Here is a 17436-nt window from a genome sequence, read left to right as displayed (position 1 = left end):
ATACATTTACCTTGCCAATGCAAGTGTCAAAGTAAAAATACAGAATAAGTACAATAAAAGAAGATAAAGACAAAATGTGTAAACAGAGCTGTATAAAACTGCACCATTATAATCACTTAGAAAATATGTGGTGTTTAACGTAAAACTGAATATACACTGAAAATGCTCAATGTATCTGTTTAAATATAAACATAAGTAAAGATAACTTAAGATCAAATATAAAAATGTCTGTTATTTATCTCACCTCACATCTCGCGAGAGTTTAAGATGACGTATACGGAAGTTTACGTTCCATCTGGAAAAACGTGTAGCCCATGGCAGCTGATGTAAAAGCCGGTGGCGTTGAAACTTTGCATGCTTGTCCCTGGAAGTTTTAGCTGTTTCTACAATGAATTCAGTTTTGATTAACGCGCTTTTGTCCAGCTCATCTGACCACGGCCGTTTGTTTGAGTCTCTGTCCTGGCCGAGTGACTCGTGGCCGGGGACGGAGCGGGTGGAGGCACTGACAGCTTTCATTGAGGGTCTCGGACCACTCTTGGCCGACTCGGAAACGACTAAATTTTCAGCTGCGGATAAAAAATCTATTACAGAGAAAATAGACTCGTTGATATGGAAAACATGTCTGCCTCTTCTCTCAAGAATATCAGCCGAAGCCGGTGGACTTATACTCTGCAGGGAGAGCACCGCTGCTGCCTGCAGGCTTTTGAGTGTCAGTGTCCCGCTGTGTGACGAGACAGTCGCGGGGAAGGTAGCACTGTCTGTCTTGCCGTCGCTCCAGCTGTCAGAGGAGGAGGTGCCAGCTTCTGGACGATTCAGTGTAGAGGTGGCAAGTGAAGTCATAGCTTCTCTCATACCTTCTCTATCAGCGGATGAACAGCTCACACTCGACATCCTGACATCTGCTTTGTCCTGCGTCAAAACTCTTCCTGATGCACTGGTGTCCAAAATCACAGTCAGGCTTCTCTTAACTCTCTTGAACTGCTCGAGCGGTGCCAGGTTAACAAGCATCCTCACGTTGATCCTGGATGATCTGTGCAGCTGGCACTCCACCTACAGCACACCTGTGGTTACAGAGCGGGCACTGCTGTGTTTGACAGCCCTGTCAGACCACCTGCTTAAACCTCAAAGCCTCCTTTCCTCCTCCTCCTCCTGTGAGCCTGACCCTCATCTCTCTCTCCAGTTCTGGAAAATGGTTCAGGATGGACTAACGCACAGAGACAGCGTGTCACGCAAGAGGGCGTTGTACCTGCTGAAAATGTGCGTGGCCTTGTCAGAACAGAAGGGGGTGGACTGCCCTTTCTCTCCATCAGAGGAAGGTAAAACGGCTCAGATTTTCCTGCCACTTGAAGTACACAGGTGTTGTATGGTCTTTTTTGTTAATGTTCTTGTGATTGTTGCAGGTGAGACCTTGTTCAGATGGGCCTCAGACAGGAGCAAGTTGCTTAGAGAGTTCTGGGAGGATTATGCGTTGGTGATGGAGACACTGGAGGAAAACCAGGTAGAAAATTAAACAGGAGGGTTCATCTGCTGCCAGACCATCATGACACAGCTCTGAAACGTTGCCCGTCTCTTTTTCCTGCAGGTTCATGTTGTCCGGCCTGTTCTTAACAGAATAGATACGTTGATCCAAACAACAGTGAATGACAGTCAAGGTAACACTAAAGTTGGGCAAAGTGAGGAGTAACTTTTGCATCTTTTTATGAGTGTTTGCTAAGATCAGAAGTCTGTTTGTTTTGAAGCTTCCGGTCAGGGTCTCTTCCACCCCTCCTGGCTGCTGTGTGTGTACCAGCGTATGTTCCACAGTGAGAACAAATCCCTAATGAGAGAGGGAGTGTGTCACCTGCTTGAGCTGCAGGTCCTGCAGCAGCCGGCCTTTGCCTTGGCTTTTTCTCAGGTACAGACTCAGACAAAGTTTGTTTAATGTAATTTGATAATCATGCATAATTAAAGTTCCCTTTCTCCTGCTTTCTTCCTCAGTTCATCGTTGGGCCTTTCATGGATGTTCTGTCTGAAAGCTCGCTCTTCCACAGGTGAGGGTTTCCTAATTAAAAGGTTAAGGTAGAGGGTAAAGGCAGCAAGGAATTTTTGGAATGAATAATAAACAATGTTATTTCTTGCTTTTGCTACCTGTGATCACAAACCCACCTTCCATTCACATGCAGGTCATCTGGGCAGCGTGTAGGAGATTGTCCTGAGCTTGCGACTAAACTCCAAGTCTTCATGGTCGCCTTCTTTAGCAGCCTACCATCAGAGCACAGAGGTACAGGAGAACAGAAGGCACAGAAAATACATAACGACAAAGCTCAGACTCAGTTCTCAGAGATTAAACGTCTGTCCTATCTCTGACTGACCATGCTGTGTTTGCTTTTGTAGGCCCTACGTTGCTGCAGATAATTCAGCAGCTGTGCTCTAAACACTGGTGTGCCGTACCGCTTCTCTTCCTCGCCCAGGCTCTTTCCAAACTCCCCCCGAGTCCGCTGCTGGGGGTCGAGGGCCTCACGGCTCTCAGGTACCTGCATCATCGTGTCTAGAGGTCGACAGACTGTGTAGTAGCTGTTGTGCTTCATGTGGAAGGTCATTTTGTGTGTGGTGTTTGACAGGGAGGTGCTGCGCTGCACGATGATCACACATCAAGTCCTGCTGAGAGGTGCTGCTCAGTGCTTTCTGCTGAAGAGCGCCTTCTGTCTCACAGACGTGGTAAGACACAAACACCATTTAATATGACAACTCTATTGTAATAATAATAATAATACATTTTATTTGTATAGCAAATTAAAGGTTACTCAAAGGCACTTAACATGATTAAAAAACAATAACAAAGACAGTCAAAGCATATACAGTACATTTAAAAACAATCAAAGTACAGAACTGGTTGTGTACGTGACTGTAGGGAGTTTATTTGAAGAAGACATTACATTACTGTAAGAGAAACAATCACAGCGTCATGTTTACCTGACGCTTCTCCAAACATTTAAGTTATGTAATTGTTGTTATCTGGAGCAATAAAAACATGTTATAATTAGTTATGGAAAGTTACAAATATGCAAATCAAGTTAATCAACCTTTAGAGCTGATAAACTGCACTTCAGGATATTTCTGTTATGTTGTCCTTCCACTGTTTCTTTCATACACACTTTTTAAGTAAGACGTCTGTATCACTAAAGTATCTTGTTTTAGAGTGCAGTGACCCTGGATGATGTTTTTAGTTTCCTGATGGATTTCCGTGCAGACGAGTCGCTGTGTCGAGGGACGCAAATGTGGAATCAGGTACGCTGTATTAGAGAGAACTCAACCTAACGTGTTTAAATTACCCATTGGTTGCATTAACTGCTACCCTATGTATTTGTGACATTTCTGCAGACTTGTGAGTGGCTATTGAACAATGAAGGCAGTTTCAAGCCCAGGATTATTGAAGAAGATTGTACTGATGCTGTCTCAAAGAAAGAAACTGTGAGAAGCTATGTTCAGAGCGAGATATACACCTATCTGCGAGTCCCAGCTAGCACAGGTAAGTCTGAAGTGAGACGGTTGTAGATAAAGTCAATAATTATAACATTTTTTAGGTCTTCAATCTTTGTACAAAATTCGGTAGGGAGTATGTCCTTCCATTTAAGGAATACAAGTCACCTGGTTAAAAGAAATGCAAAAGCTATCATATGTAGTGAATCATCTGTATACTTGATAGTTGAGGTAAGGTCATACTTTGTAGGTTAAAGTTAGCTTCCCTGCTCCTCAGGTCACACCGAGAAGTTACCCGACCCCAGAGAGGCTGATAAGTTGGCCCGGGCCGTTCTGCTGTGTGTGGACATGGAGAGGAGTCAACTGGAGGCAGAGATCAGCAACACTCTGGAGTCATTACTGTCTCCGCTGCTCGACACCCTGAGCAGAGTCAGCACCAATATGTACCTGCCTGTGCGCAAGAGTGACAAGAGCCTGCAGCTCCTGCTCCGGCTGTTCCAGCTGGGAGGAAAAGCAAGCTGTCAGCATGATGGAGAGGAGCCAGGTTTGTAACGATAACAATGATTCTTAGTAATAAGTCATGAATTTAGAGTAGGTACAGTAGATGTTTATGTGCACTCCTTGTATATATCACCCTCATATTTATTTATTTCATGATAATGGTATGTTTCAAGGTGGTAAGTTGCATCTTTTTCTCCCCTTGAAAGTGCTTACAACATTTCAGAAATTGAGGGATTCTTGCTCTTTGTTGTCACTTTTTGTTCTTGTTAGACTGATGTCTGCTTATGAGGAGCTGTATGATATAAATCCTTCTTACCAAATATTTATTTAATCCATAGACTATATAAGAAGTGGACTTAGCCTCTGCTTTCCAAAGTCAAACCAATGCAGAAGTGCTCTTGAACTTCATTCGTCCTAATGGCCAGCATGGGGCGGCACCTGGTTTACTAGATGTAAAAATGACCCTACTTCTCGGTTGATTTATTACCTTAGTAAACTTTTATGGTTTCAAACACTAGTTTCAAGTCTCCCTTAATACAACCTGATGTTTTTATATACTTTAATCTTATTCTGCTCGAGTCTAAAGCCCCTTTCACACATTCACTGCACTCCTGAACATTTCCTGACATTGTCTGGGTGGGCTGCATGTGTGAACACAAACGGACAAATTTTTGTCCCCGACTTTCTCCTGCCAGCCTCCTAGTAACATGTCAGGAGAAAGTCGGGGTCAGCCGATGTGTGAACGCAGCAGTTAATACTCAGGAACATCCACCGTGAGCGAGTGACAGGGGAAAGGGGGAGGGGGTGCATGTGGGAAAGGGGCTTAAGAAAGTCAGGCATTTGAATATAAGAAAAAAAATGTCTTTGTTTTATTGCCCAGGAGTGTGTAACATTGATCTCTTCTCACTCTGCTTTTAACAGTCGACAACGTGATGTTGGCCATGCAGAAGCTCATTTCTAAAGTTATCGATCCAATCCTGGAGTTTATCATGAGGCGGCTGTTTGGGGAGCTGCAGGAGGTAAACAGCAAATCAAGTAAGTCACTATCAATCCAGTTAGCATAGCTGACATGTAACATGTTTTTTGTTTGTTTTTCACAGCTGTTTGACGTGGAGCGGGCAGAGCTGTATCTGTGTGTCTTTAGGCAGCTGGTGCTCATGTTAGATTCTGCACCACAACACCGATTGAAAATTCAGCAGAGCTATGTCCCTAAACTCATCAAGTACAGCCACAAGATCCTCCAGGACCCGAGCCAGCAGGTACGAAGTGAAACGTTTAAGGCAGAAGTTTTATAAATCAGTCTGGTTGCTTGATTATCTCACCTTGTTTTTTGTATTATCAGATAAACTCTGTTGCAAACCAGGTGGCTAAAGCGATAGCCATGGCGACCCTGGCAACAGTATGCGATCTTTTGGAGATTGAAGTGATTTGTATGCGATCAGAGACGATTTCTGAAATGAAATCGCTAAACGATTACTTCTACAATCCTGCGTCACCGTCCTCTAAAAGTCTGCCCTCGCTGGGAACCTTCAATCAACGGCTGCAAAAACCACAGACAGAAGATTCAAGGTCAGTGAAAGGCTGAAAATTGAAGTTGAAATACAGGCTGGTATAATAAAGAGTCTTTTTGTCTTCAGTGATGTAGGAGGGCAGGGTCCTCCACTGCAGGACTGGGGACGCATCGCTGCTAACTTCATGCGGGATCAGTGGATTTGTCTGAACTTCCTGATGAAGTCTGCTGGGTTACCAGAGTCTGCAGAGACTTCCAGAGCATGTGACACTCTCAAGGCTGCTCTGAGCTGCAGCACGGAGGCTCTGTCTCTCCTGCCCAGTGACCTGGTGCTGCCTGTGCTCACCTTTATGGAGACAGTGCTGCCACAGGTGAGTCGTTTTAGGAAAAATTTAGGCATGTTGGTCAAATAAGTAGTTCCCAGCAGGCATCTCATGAAGAATTCTTGCTAAAATTGGTGTAACATTTGATAAAGTGTGTTTGTTTTGTTGATGTTGTGATTTCAGTTGGTGCTCCAGGAGGAGGCTCTCTGTGTGGAGGCTGTGACTCTGAGCTGGGAGCTGGTGCAGGGGCTGAGCACTAATGCCCATGACTTCTGGCTGGCCCTGAAAGGCTTCGTCTCCATGGCTTTTCAGCATAAACTGCTCGCGCTGACCGACACTCAGACCCCGACACTTACAGCCAAATTGAAACAGGTGATTAAGAAGATAACACATCTGACACAAGAGTTGTACATTTCTAATCAATTCACTTCATTTAAAACCCGGCCCTTTTAAATATAGTAATTATTTATTCTATACACGTGGCGGTGTTGTGCGATTGTTTGCAGATTGCCTCTGAGCTGATGGAGCTGTCTCAGTCAAAGAGCGGTGTGTTCGGCGTGCTGCTTCGACACTGCTGTGAGACATGGCTGCCCACGGACCGAGAATACGATGACACCGTGTTTTCCAGCGTTTTCAGCCACATCGACATACTCACTGAGGCGTGTGTCTACGGTCCAGTGTTCAGGAGAGACCAGCGGTAACTCTCAACAGCATTTCTCACATCGTTCAGTTGTTTCTCTTCGTCTTTCTTTAACCGTGTCAGCTTGTTTTCTCAAAGGCTCATCCAGGATGTCCAAACATATGTGGAGCAACTGGGTGAAGAGTGTTCAGCCAATGTTGCAGTTACAAGGTGAGCTGCAGTTCCCTTATACTCTCCTCTTTTTGAGTGTGATTTCATATAGTGCCACTAGAGGTCTCTCTTGCTGTGCAGATGTTTTCACAGTTGAACCTCTGTTTTATTTTCCAGTGATAACAGGGACGAGCAGTTTCCCCGCACATGTGCTCTGGCTTTCCTTGTCAAATCCTTTGAAAAGCAGCACGATCAAAGGCTGATAGAGGAAGTCGTCATGATTTTATTGAAAAAGGTAGGCTGTGAGGTAGTTTGGGATGTGGGATTCAGTTGATATGTGTGTCACAAAATAAAGAGAGAGAAGAAATTAAGGGAACAGATATAATATAATAAAGATACAAGTTTTGTATTACCAAATTAACATGGCCAACATGAAACATGGTTACATGCATGGTTGTTTATTTTCAGTGGAGACATTCAGGAATCAAAATCCATACAGAAAAACATAATCAGAACGGATGTGCCATTGTAAAAATTGCATTTTTAAATTTTATTTGTATAAATATAAAATCAGCAAATGTATGAAAAATCATAAACTGAATATTGTTAAAGTATTATTCTCGGAAGTTCTCAGTTTCGTTCTTTTTGGCGGCAACTTATGGCAATTAAAGGCAATTGCGGGAGCATACATCCCAGATAACCAGACGTCCACCGTTGGCTCCGGTTGTAACTCTTGATTTTCCTGGCTGACGGTCGCTTTCCTTTTCAGACTGTTTGCTTCATCTGAGCGTCGAGTTTGTTTCTTTTTCTTGGATTTTCACTTCTTGTTGAAGTTGTATCTGTAGTCATCGATCTTTTCTTTGTTTGTTCAGCCGTAGTAGATTACTGTTTACTCGCAACACTTGCAGAGACCAGAAAAGCAGCCGCTTAGCTCCGCCTACCCTCTCTGGCAGACCAACCACTGCTGGGTGATGGAAAATGCATCACTAACTGGGCGCCGCTTGTGATTTTTTCGACGAAAGTTTACACAGACACCCAGTCTGTGTTCGAAATGCCCTACCATATACTACATACTATGTACTACATGCTATATACTGCATACTGCGTTCGGCGGTAGTATGTAGTATGGAGGAGCTTGTCAAATTAATTTTGCAGTATGCTGCAATAACAACAATAACCACCGCTTCTGTAGCTATAGCGCCCCCTTCTGCTGGAATGCTGCTGCTGTCCGTCATTTCAACTGCCGCTGTGACGTTCCAGCGCTTTGCATTGTGGGATACAGTAAGCGAGATAGACTGATCTGATGCATACTAGAGATTTTCTTCAAATCAGTAGGACATCCGGGTGTTTTTGGCGTACTGCACATTTTGCTTTTGTTTGCACACTACAGACTATATTTGGCCAAATCAGTACGTACTGCTAGTATAGTATGGCATTTCGAACACAGCACCAGTCTGTAATACTGCAAATGCACAGGCTTTCATCAGTGGGCCACAGTACCCCCCTCACCTTTTATACCCCGTCACTTGCTTCCTTGTACCAATCAGGTTGAAGTGCTGTAATCAGTAAGTTGTGACAGTTGCCCAGCAATGGGGTCAGTTTTGAGGATATGTTTCAATGTATCTCGAGTTTTGTTTTCATTTCTAGTTTTCTGTCATGTTTAATTCATAATGCAACCCAAAAAAACCTCATAATCTCTCCTTTAATGTTCTAATCCCCACTTAAAAGAGCAGAGGTAGAGACAAGCATGGCCCCTTACTGAAAACATTATGTAATTTGTTTATACATATTATATTTATGTGTGGCAGCAAGTGCTTGTTTTCATGTGAATTATTCTAACTAGCACTCAGCTCATTGGGATAATAAGCTGAGCATCAGTTACAGCTAATTTAACAACACTTATCGCCTTTTCCCATTATCTCCTTCCGCCAAATCTCTCCAGGATAATGACATATCAAAGTCAAAAGTGCGTTACTATAGCAACTCCCTGCAACATCGTGTCAAAAATAGAGTATGGCAAACGCTGCTGCTGTTGCTGCCGACACTCAGAGAGGTAAGACAGTTCCAGTCACACTTATAACAAACAGGAAATAACCACTCAGAAAGTAATCCTGTTTATGTGCGCGTGTGTGTGCGTGTGTGCAGGAGTTTATCGCCACTCTAGTGAAGCATGTGTTTGAAGCTGGATTCTGCAGTAACCAGGCCTCAGTCAAGTACCTGATCGAGTGGACGATGATTTGGATCCTCCTCCACCATCCGCAACACATTGACAGCTTTTGGGACTGCTTCAGCTTGGTGAGCTCTCACTTTGTACTCTAGAAAATACTATATTATGACTGAAATAGTTAAATGATTAACGGCCTCTTCTGCACAGGATCATGAAAAGACAAAGACAAGCGTCTGCACCTTCCTGTCAGTGCTGGTACATTTCAGGATCATCATGCCTGTCCTTAAACACAAGGTGAAGCCTTTGATGACTTGTCTCTACTCAATCACTGTTCTTTTGATGTTGCTTCTCAGTATCTACAAGTTGTCTGTCTCTGTGTCTAAGACCTTGCAGGTGCGTAAAGCCCTCGACATCATCCTGCAATGGTGTTTTAACCACAACTTCAGCGTGCGTCTGTACGCCTTGCTGGCCCTGAAGAGGGTGTGGAATTTGGCAAAGGAGGTCACTGAAGAGGAGGGGGACTGTGGATTGGGAGGGCTGTCCACTGTGATCGAGGCCTGTCTGAACCAGGCGGAGGCCATGCAGAACTCTGGGTGAGTGCAGGTTGTTTAAAACACCAGCTTATTGCATGCTAATGTGTTAATTTGAATGTGTGTTTTCTGTCTCGCCGTTTAGCAACGCCAACAAGAACTGGTTGAGGATTCAGGAGCACTTCTTCTTCGGTGCCTTTAATCCTATAAGGGATTACAGCCTAGAGGTGTGTTAATATTTTTCTGCTGAACAGATGACACCTGCTGAAACACAATAACACAGAGTAATGACAGACCTTTTTTTTGCTGTCCTAGACCATATTTTCTACATTCCCCAGTCTGTCAGAGGTGGCTGATGATGAATGGATTCCACCCATGAAGTTTGAGGAACTGCCGGGTTTCTGTGACTTTAAGACTTTATGTTTGAGAAATCCGACTCCCGACCTGAGCCAGCTGCAGCCTGGCGACTGGATCCAGCAAGACAAAGGTACAGCAGCACCTCTCACAAGCCACTCGATACAACACATTATAATCTTCATCTACTAATTTTCATGTGATTTTGGGGGTCAGGCGAGCAAAACAAGGAGGACCGCTGGGACGAGGTGCAGAAGAAGATCACTCCCTGGAGGTTGGGGATCCAGGAGCAGGAGCCCGAACTTCAGCTGGCTCCACAGCAGAGGGCGGCTCGGCTGGGCAAACTGCACGGCGCCCTGCTGGTGGTCGCCTCACTCATTGACAAGCCCACCAATTTAGGAGGTCAGCAGCAGCAGCATGCCAAATGCACTTCACATTATTATAACGAAAAAAATGTAACAAATCAGTGACATTTTTATGATTCAGTTCATTGACTTTTTTTCTTGTTCTAGGTCTGTGCAGGACCTGTGAAATCTTTGGGGCCAGTGCTCTGGTTCTGGACACCCTCCGCCATGTCAGTGACAAACACTTTCAGTCCCTGAGTGTCTCGTCTGAGCTGTGGCTTCCTCTGTTAGAGGTAAAAGTGCAGAAATAATATGACATTTTACTCCAGTTATATTGAAGGCTGCTTGGTCTTTAGCTGTCAAAGTTGGCTAATGACCTGATAAATGTGTGATTTAACTGAGTGCACCTACTTCTCCTCATAGCTTCCATTTTTCCTGTGACAAAGAAACTGTCAATGTCAATTTTAAAACCTTTTTGTAAATAATCTTAAGATTTCAGTGTCTAAATTCTGTTCAAATGAAGTGTGCCTTGGTGCTCTCATTTTAAACATATTATGGCTTAAAGAGGAGAATGTTTGGGAGCCTCCTCAGTGCTCAATCTCATTTAGAAAAAGCAAAATGCTCATTCCACTTTAGCTTCTACGTAGCTCCTGTCTTTTTTCTGGCTGTGGCACGGTATCTGAGAGGTAAAGGGACAGTACGCCAAAAACCCTAGGCTCAAATATTAATCTTAAACTTAAATTCAAGGGGAACAAGGAAAGATGTCCAAGTCTTAAGTATCCTTTCATCCACCATATGAGGAGGCAGCTTGACAACAGCTTAAAAATCTTTGCAGATATGTTGAATTTACTGTCCACCCAAAACGTGTAATAAATGGTTTGTCACACCTTCAATGTTTGAATTATTGTTTGAAATAATAAAAATTGCGAACTGTTTGTGTCCATCAGGTGAAGCCCATGGAGCTCACTGACTTCCTGCAGATGAAGAAGAGTGAAGGTTACTGTATTGTGGGAGTGGAGCAGACTGCCAACAGTCAGAGCCTCCAGGACTACCAGTTCCCTGAGAAGACTCTGCTTCTCCTGGGGTACGACAGCTAACATACTAATTTTTCATCAGTGTGGTAACTTAAATACGACCACTTGAGTATAAATGCATGCAAGCTTCTGCCTCCCCATGCCCTTGTGGCTCTCAAATAGATTAAGGCGCGAGCTGACGAGGCTATTTAATGCTATCTCTCCGGTTTAGTGTGTTTCCCTGCGGGGCCAACACTTCGTCTCTCCTTGGAGGACATGTCTGGGCATGCTGGGCTATAATTGGCTCTCCCTGAGGAGGATAGCTCATGAAATATATTACACAAAGCAAAACAAGGAGTGTGATGACAGCAGCAGAAACCTCAATCTTTTGAGACAGGGTAAGAGTTAGCTAGTATACTGTAGCATCAGTTGCTAACATTACAACTTTATTATTGACAAGGTTTGCAGGTTGAAACCAGCAGATGTTTGACATTTCTGCTTGGAAAATGACCCATTATAAAAAAGTTTGTTTCGATCGACTCATCATAATCGGCTAATCGACGCAGCGCTTATTCAGTCAGAGATATGTGAGCAGCGCTGTTAACTTAAACACCCTGTATGTGAGCCGGGTCCTGAGTGCTTTCACAGCTGCGCTCTCCCAGCACAGCACGGCCCGCCTTTAATCTCTCATCAGGTCGCCATTATCTCACCCGGTGGCACTCATGATAAGTGTAGCTCATCAAGTCACGCTTGCTCACTGTGTGGCCCTCTGTAGGCTCTCTGAACGCCAAGATCATTACCTCTTTATGTTTGCTTTGCATGGCCCATATTGCTGGAACTCAATGTATACTCAGTTGATTACAGTTTGGACTTGAGGACATGAGCAATCTGTGTATGAAGCTAATGCATCAAAAGATTAACTTTGCTGCTCATGCTTCTTAAATAAAATCAACAGGAAGCATCATTGAGCCAAGCGAACACTGAGATTGAAAACAGAGTTGCATAACATTTGGTGAATACGATACAATTCAGTGTGAGACTGAGAACAGGTGTGTTATATCAGATATCAGAAAGTCAGTGTCCCCATGCTGTATATTTATTTGCAAATCACAGTAGTGTATCCAAGATGTCCCCTGCTGTTGAAAACACAGGGTGAGTAGCTCTCAGCTGAGGCTCCTTCATGTCCCTGTGAGTTCATTATCCTCCCTGATGAGAATACAAGTTTGATAGTTCAGGATGGAATTGGTCAAATTAAAAGGAATCTGGAAAATACACTGATACCTTCTGTTGCTGATAGTAGGATAGAAACATGTATACCACTCTTATGTCATTAGGATACAAGTAGCTAGAGCCAGAAGTTTTTTTAGCGTGGCTTTGCACGAAGACTGGAAACAGGGGAAAAAGCCAGCTCTGTCCAAAGAAAACAAACAAAATAAACTGGCCAGGGCCTCTTAAAGGTGGGGTATTATGCTAATTTCAAGCTTCATATTTCACTCTGTGATACCTGTGGAATAGCTTAGCATAATTTATAGTTAAAAAACTCTTACACTGGTGCTCTGTGCAGACCCTCATACAGTCTCTGCCTGAAACGACTCATTCAGCTCTGTCCCTTTAAGAAACCCTGCCCATACGCCCGCTTTCTTGTGATTGGCCAGCTCTCCGAAGCCTGCTGGGGCTGCACTTTGTGACGTCACATAAAACTGTGTGAAACCTGGTGAAAACGTTCACAGCAGCCTGCAGACTGAGCTGAGAAACCTGGGGATTACTCCAACATACTTTTACCTACAGATCTGAAACTTCACCCACGTTTAGTGTGGACATCCAACATTGTAAAATCATATATTTGTCTTAAAATGTGAAGCAGCATAATACCCCCTCTTATAGCTTATTAAATAACAAGTATTATCTTGTTTGTTTCTCTATCTCTGCTGATATCAAAGTGTAAAAACAAGGGGCATGGTTTTCGTGCAAAGTTAAGGCAAGCTAACTCGCTAATGGCTCTAGCTCTGTATCTTCTTATCTTAACCTCTGCAATAGCATCTTCTGTAAGACATTTTATTTCTGCCTTATTAATTGCAATGGTGCTAAACATGAAAAAAACATACTGTAGACCTGATGCTTAAGTTTTCTTGTAACATTAACAGCTTATTGTTTTTCTCTTTCCCTTCTTGTAGCAATGAACGAGAAGGCATCCCTGCGAATCTCCTCCAAATGTTGGACGTGTGTGTGGAGATCCCCCAACAAGGTGTCATCCGCTCTCTCAACGTGCACGTGAGCGCTGCTCTGCTGATTTGGGAATATACTCGACAACATTTGACCTCCGCCCCGACTGAAGCCAACAGCAACTGAAAAAGAAACAAGAAGCCTGCCCTGTGGACGTGACCTCTGACCTCTGTATGTTGACCTTCCTTGCTCCTCTTGCGTCTTTGGGGGACTTTAAAAGAAAATAGAAACTTCAGCTGCAGCCCCACACTGTGTGGCTTTAATCTGGTCAGCAGTCATCAGTAGGCTACTTGTTCATGTGCCTTAATAAGAGTCATGAATAGAGATCGTCTTTGGTTATTGCGTTTAAATATTCCAGCGGGCGTGCTGTGATATTAATGCAGGCAATCTTTGTGTCAGCAGAGGAGCAGCATTAAGGGAAATGTGCCCTTTTGAGGAGGAGGTGTCTTGTTTATGTGACAATTAGCTTTTTACCTCAGAGCACCAGGCCTGGACTTTAATGTCAATATCCACGGAGATATTATGCATATTATACAAATGCTGCTTTTGTTTTTAAGCATAATATTCTAATGTTACATAAGTTTCCAGTGTTTTTATTGCAGCTTATGATTTTATTTTGTAAAGTTGTTTAGTCTTAATAAATAAAAACTATCTGACATAATTATCTATTGTATGTAAATGTGTTATTTATTTATTCTGGTTAAATAATGCACGATGAAAGGAAGCACTGAAAGGGTTAAATTAGGTGTTGCTGCATCCTCCTCCCCCCCCATTTAAAACAGTGAAGTGCCTGGTTCACCTGGAGACCGTCCGACCAGAGGGAGAGCAGATGGGAGCACATCTGATCACGCTCATTTCATTTTCCATCAAGTCACTCGTGTACAGTGTCCCATCATGTGAGGGCAGAGGTGGATTTAATGGGACATGGAGCCCGGGTCCGGGTCGTCTCTGTCGACAGCAGCGGCGGTAGTCAACGTGAGCCGGACGGGGGGCACAGGGCTCGGTGTGTCCGGGCAGGCCCAGCTGGTCCTGGAGATCCTGATGGTGCTGATGTGTTTGGGCGCTGTGACAGGTACAGAATTAACTGTTATTTAATTTATATAGCATAAATAATAATAATAATAATATAAACTGTACTATTCTATTTATTTAACTCAATGCCCCTATTTATTTAACTCAATGCCCCTCTTGCTTTTCCTGATCTGCTCATATAAATGTTGTTTAAAAAGTTAAAAAAGAACTTTAATACACTAAATTTCCTTATTCCAGCTCCATAATGGTGATTAACTAGTAGCTAATGGAAAAGTCTTCTATTGCTCCTGAAGGCACCATTTAGAAAAGGGTTGTAGGATTGATGACTTCATTAGTGGTAATAAATCTTTTACTAATGGTGTATGGTGAATCACTGTAACCCTTGGTTTGCCAGTGTGTTAAATATATCCCTGACATTTGCAATGTCCTTTAGTTATTTACTTCATTAAAAAAATCTTTGCAATTAAACATTTCACCTTTGACCTTCTGGAAAAGAGCCACAAAGCCCCTAGAACAGAATGTTTTAATTTAGTTTGCAAACTTTTTTTAATGGTTTATTTGAAAGTCTGACTCATTTCCTTTAATGACTAATAAATGCTACATTAATGCCTGCAGACTTGATGAGTAATCAGAATTTCAAAAACTCATGACCTTTTATTAGCGGCTCACATTTTGCAACTGTCAAACTGAAGTTGGATCCACTAAACTTTAATCTATGAGTAAAAAAAACTAAAGATGAGAAGAAACTGACGTCACTTTTTCTGGGAAGACTGCTGTTGAGTTTTTTTAATATCAATGCAAAATGCAAAATACTTCTGTTATTTTTTTGATTGATATGAGATTTAAAAAGGTCTACCTGATAAAATATATCCATAATTCTTTGCATTGATTTCTGTGTATATTTTTGTGTAGGTAATATTCTTGTCATTGTTATTGTGGCTGCAACCAAGACTTTCCACTCTGTGACGTCAGTGCTGATCATGAACCTGGCCATCAGCGACCTCCTGGTGGGCCTCGGAGTCATGCCTTTTGTTGCTTTGTCCATCATGGACCGTGGATGGGCGGATTGTACTGTACGTCACCTCTCTCCAGTGCTATATGCTTTTAAATCATGTGTCTGACATGACCTTAAACTGGCCTCTTATGTCATAACACCTTTTTCCCTTTGATCCAGAGTGTGATGAGATTCTCTCTCTCCTGTCTGGCAGGGCCTCTGTTTGTACGTGGGTTACACCTCCTCTGTTTACTGCACTGCCTCTGTGCTGACTGTAGCTGCCATCGCCCTCGACCGCTACCACTCCATCATGGACTGCCTGCGCTACAGCTCCCGCTGCACCCTGTGGAGGACCTGTGCTGTGGTCCTGTGGATCTGGCTGCAGGCTCTGCTCACCAGCTGCCCTTCTCTGCTGGGCTGGAGCTCCATCAGGTATGTAACCCCCATGTACAGCTGTGCAGCCAACTGGTCCAGCAGTCCCAGCTACACAGCTTTCATGGCAACACTCTCCTACCTTGTACCGGCTCTGGTTATCCTCTTCTGCTACGTGAACATTGTCAAGGTGGCTCGCAGCCATGCGAGGAGGATCCATACTTTGGAGGACTCTGTCCAGCGCAGCAGGAATCCAAACTTCGCTCCTGGTGATTTATCTCACCAGCGCTGCCCCTCCAAACTGATTTATCATCTAAATGGACAGTTTGTGTCTGAAGTCAGGAGGGAACAGGAAAATGATAGCAGCTCTGCTCTCCCTGATTCTACTGCAGAACGCAATGAATCAACATCCAGACGTTTGTTCTCTTTCTTTGTTCAGACCGCCTCCCAGTCAACCCTCCAAAACACCCAGCAGCACCAAAACCACCATGGAGTGCTGCGTCTCCTCCTGGTCATCTCAGCCTTCTTCCTCTGCTGGACGCCTTTCATAGGTGTGGCCCTCGTTCAGGCTGCAGAAACTGCAATCTCAGGCCAGTCCAGCCTCGTCCCACCCTCTGCTGTCACCTTTTCATACTGGCTGATGTTGCTGAACTCTGACATCAATCCGCTTTTATACGCTTTGCTCAGCAAGCGCTTCCAGGGCGCCCTCCAGGGACTGGGGCAAAAGATCAGAGCACGTCTGGGGATTTTTGTGGGCGGTGGAGGGGAGGTCCAAGCAGAGGGAGATGATGGCAGGAGCAGTGACCCCAACACTCTGACAACCACCCATCCTGGTCCTGCTTCCTGCTCTGAGACGTCCACCTGTGATGACTCCAGGTATTCTTCCTCCATTTTTACTGTTACCACTGACTTTAAACATTATTCAACGGAGCATATATGCAAACTGTGTCACCGGGAAAACACCTTCCCCTCTTGCCCACTGTGGCAAGATAATGCTGACAGGAGGGTGGACTGCCTGCAGGTCCCCTCTCGACCACAAGAGGGCTGCAGACTTCCTTTCTCTGCTCTGACAAAGGAGCGTCAGGCCACTTTCTTCTACGGACAGATTACTGTGAGAGTAGAGCATGATGTCTGTTAGTGATTTCTCACCTGTGACATTGAGACGAGGACTATAACTTATAATTATTTTGTCTTGTTTTGTCTGTCTAATGATAAAAATTACTTAATCAAACCAAGTAATCTGATTGGACAAGAGGCATTCCATGAGTGGTGATACAGAGTACAACATCACTGGGACTTTTCACTCTGTGTTTCACGCCGCCTCAGCCAGGTGTTCTGAATACTGTTACTTAACATTACAGCAGACCGTGTATGTCTACATTAATCAAGCTGGTGCCTCTCAATCACACAGCAGACTCTTATTTCACTGGTTCATGATCAATTAAAACAAACAGATACATGTACATGATTTAAAAAACAGCTGGTATGTGGTAACCTGTAGACACAGAGAGCAGGAGAATGTTTGGGTTGCTAGGCAACAGCGGTTTCAGTTTGGAACTTGTTGCGTTGACAGAGCAAAAAATAATCTGATGTTACTTTTTACTGTTTGCTGCTTGTATAACTGTTGTATAAAAGCAATATCACACTTGAGGTTGTGATGTTGTACTGGATATCAGCACTGCTTTGATTCGGTCGCAGATAACATCACTCCCTCTCATGTGATATTGCTTAAATATTCATATTTGATAATATAGAAGATCAGCAAATATCTGCATTTGAGAAGCTGGAATCAAAATGATGAATGGATTTTGACATCTTTACCAA

The 17436-nt window shown here is 43.7% G+C and overlaps 2 protein-coding genes across 2 annotated transcripts; both read left to right on the top strand.

The window, feature by feature from the left end:
- The first annotated feature begins 388 nt into the window (after positions 1-388).
- On the top strand, positions 389-13721 carry tarbp1 (TAR (HIV-1) RNA binding protein 1). The gene is made up of 29 exons (XM_069658983.1): positions 389-1316; positions 1401-1498; positions 1583-1646; positions 1740-1894; positions 1978-2030; positions 2163-2260; positions 2374-2509; positions 2601-2697; positions 3178-3267; positions 3361-3519; positions 3748-4003; positions 4882-4979; positions 5061-5219; positions 5303-5529; positions 5598-5841; positions 5977-6165; positions 6300-6490; positions 6572-6643; positions 6761-6878; positions 8526-8636; positions 8729-8878; positions 8958-9044; positions 9135-9343; positions 9426-9507; positions 9596-9767; positions 9851-10036; positions 10147-10271; positions 10926-11062; positions 13166-13721. Exons 1-29 carry the CDS (start codon positions 389-391, stop codon positions 13338-13340), a joined length of 4866 nt encoding a protein of 1621 aa, XP_069515084.1. The 3' UTR covers positions 13341-13721.
- Positions 13722-14138: 417 nt separating this feature from the next.
- On the top strand, positions 14139-16750 carry LOC138588778 (5-hydroxytryptamine receptor 1D). The gene is made up of 3 exons (XM_069659029.1): positions 14139-14286; positions 15159-15319; positions 15455-16750. The coding sequence occupies exons 1-3, from the start codon at positions 14139-14141 to the stop codon at positions 16748-16750; spliced, it is 1605 nt and encodes a 534-aa protein (XP_069515130.1).
- The last annotated feature ends 686 nt before the right edge of the window (positions 16751-17436 follow it).

Source organism: Semicossyphus pulcher, unplaced genomic scaffold, assembly GCF_022749685.1.
Source record: "Semicossyphus pulcher isolate SPU_LCO1_2020_fin unplaced genomic scaffold, fSemPul1.0.p SCAF_12, whole genome shotgun sequence".
Taxonomy (NCBI): Eukaryota; Metazoa; Chordata; class Actinopteri; order Labriformes; family Labridae; genus Semicossyphus; species Semicossyphus pulcher.
Note: the sequence above shows the minus strand (reverse complement) of the source record. Positions and strands in the feature narration are given on the sequence as shown.

Bases quoted from the DNA above. Each gene is read 5' to 3' on its own strand.
- tarbp1 (XM_069658983.1), top strand. From the start codon at position 389: ATGAATTCAGTTTTGATTAACGCGCTTTTGTCCAGCTCATCTGACCAC. The intron at 3,520-3,747 runs GTGAGACGGTTG...GGTCACACCGAG, and splicing joins CTAGCACAGGTAAGTCTGAA to AAGTTACCCGACCCCAGAGA. The intron at 4,004-4,881 runs GTTTGTAACGAT...TGCTTTTAACAG, and splicing joins GCATGATGGAGAGGAGCCAG to TCGACAACGTGATGTTGGCC.
- LOC138588778 (XM_069659029.1), top strand. From the start codon at position 14,139: ATGGAGCCCGGGTCCGGGTCGTCTCTGTCGACAGCAGCGGCGGTAGTC. The intron at 14,287-15,158 runs GTACAGAATTAA...ATTTTTGTGTAG, and splicing joins GTGTTTGGGCGCTGTGACAG to GTAATATTCTTGTCATTGTT. The intron at 15,320-15,454 runs GTACGTCACCTC...CCTGTCTGGCAG, and splicing joins GTGGATGGGCGGATTGTACT to GGCCTCTGTTTGTACGTGGG.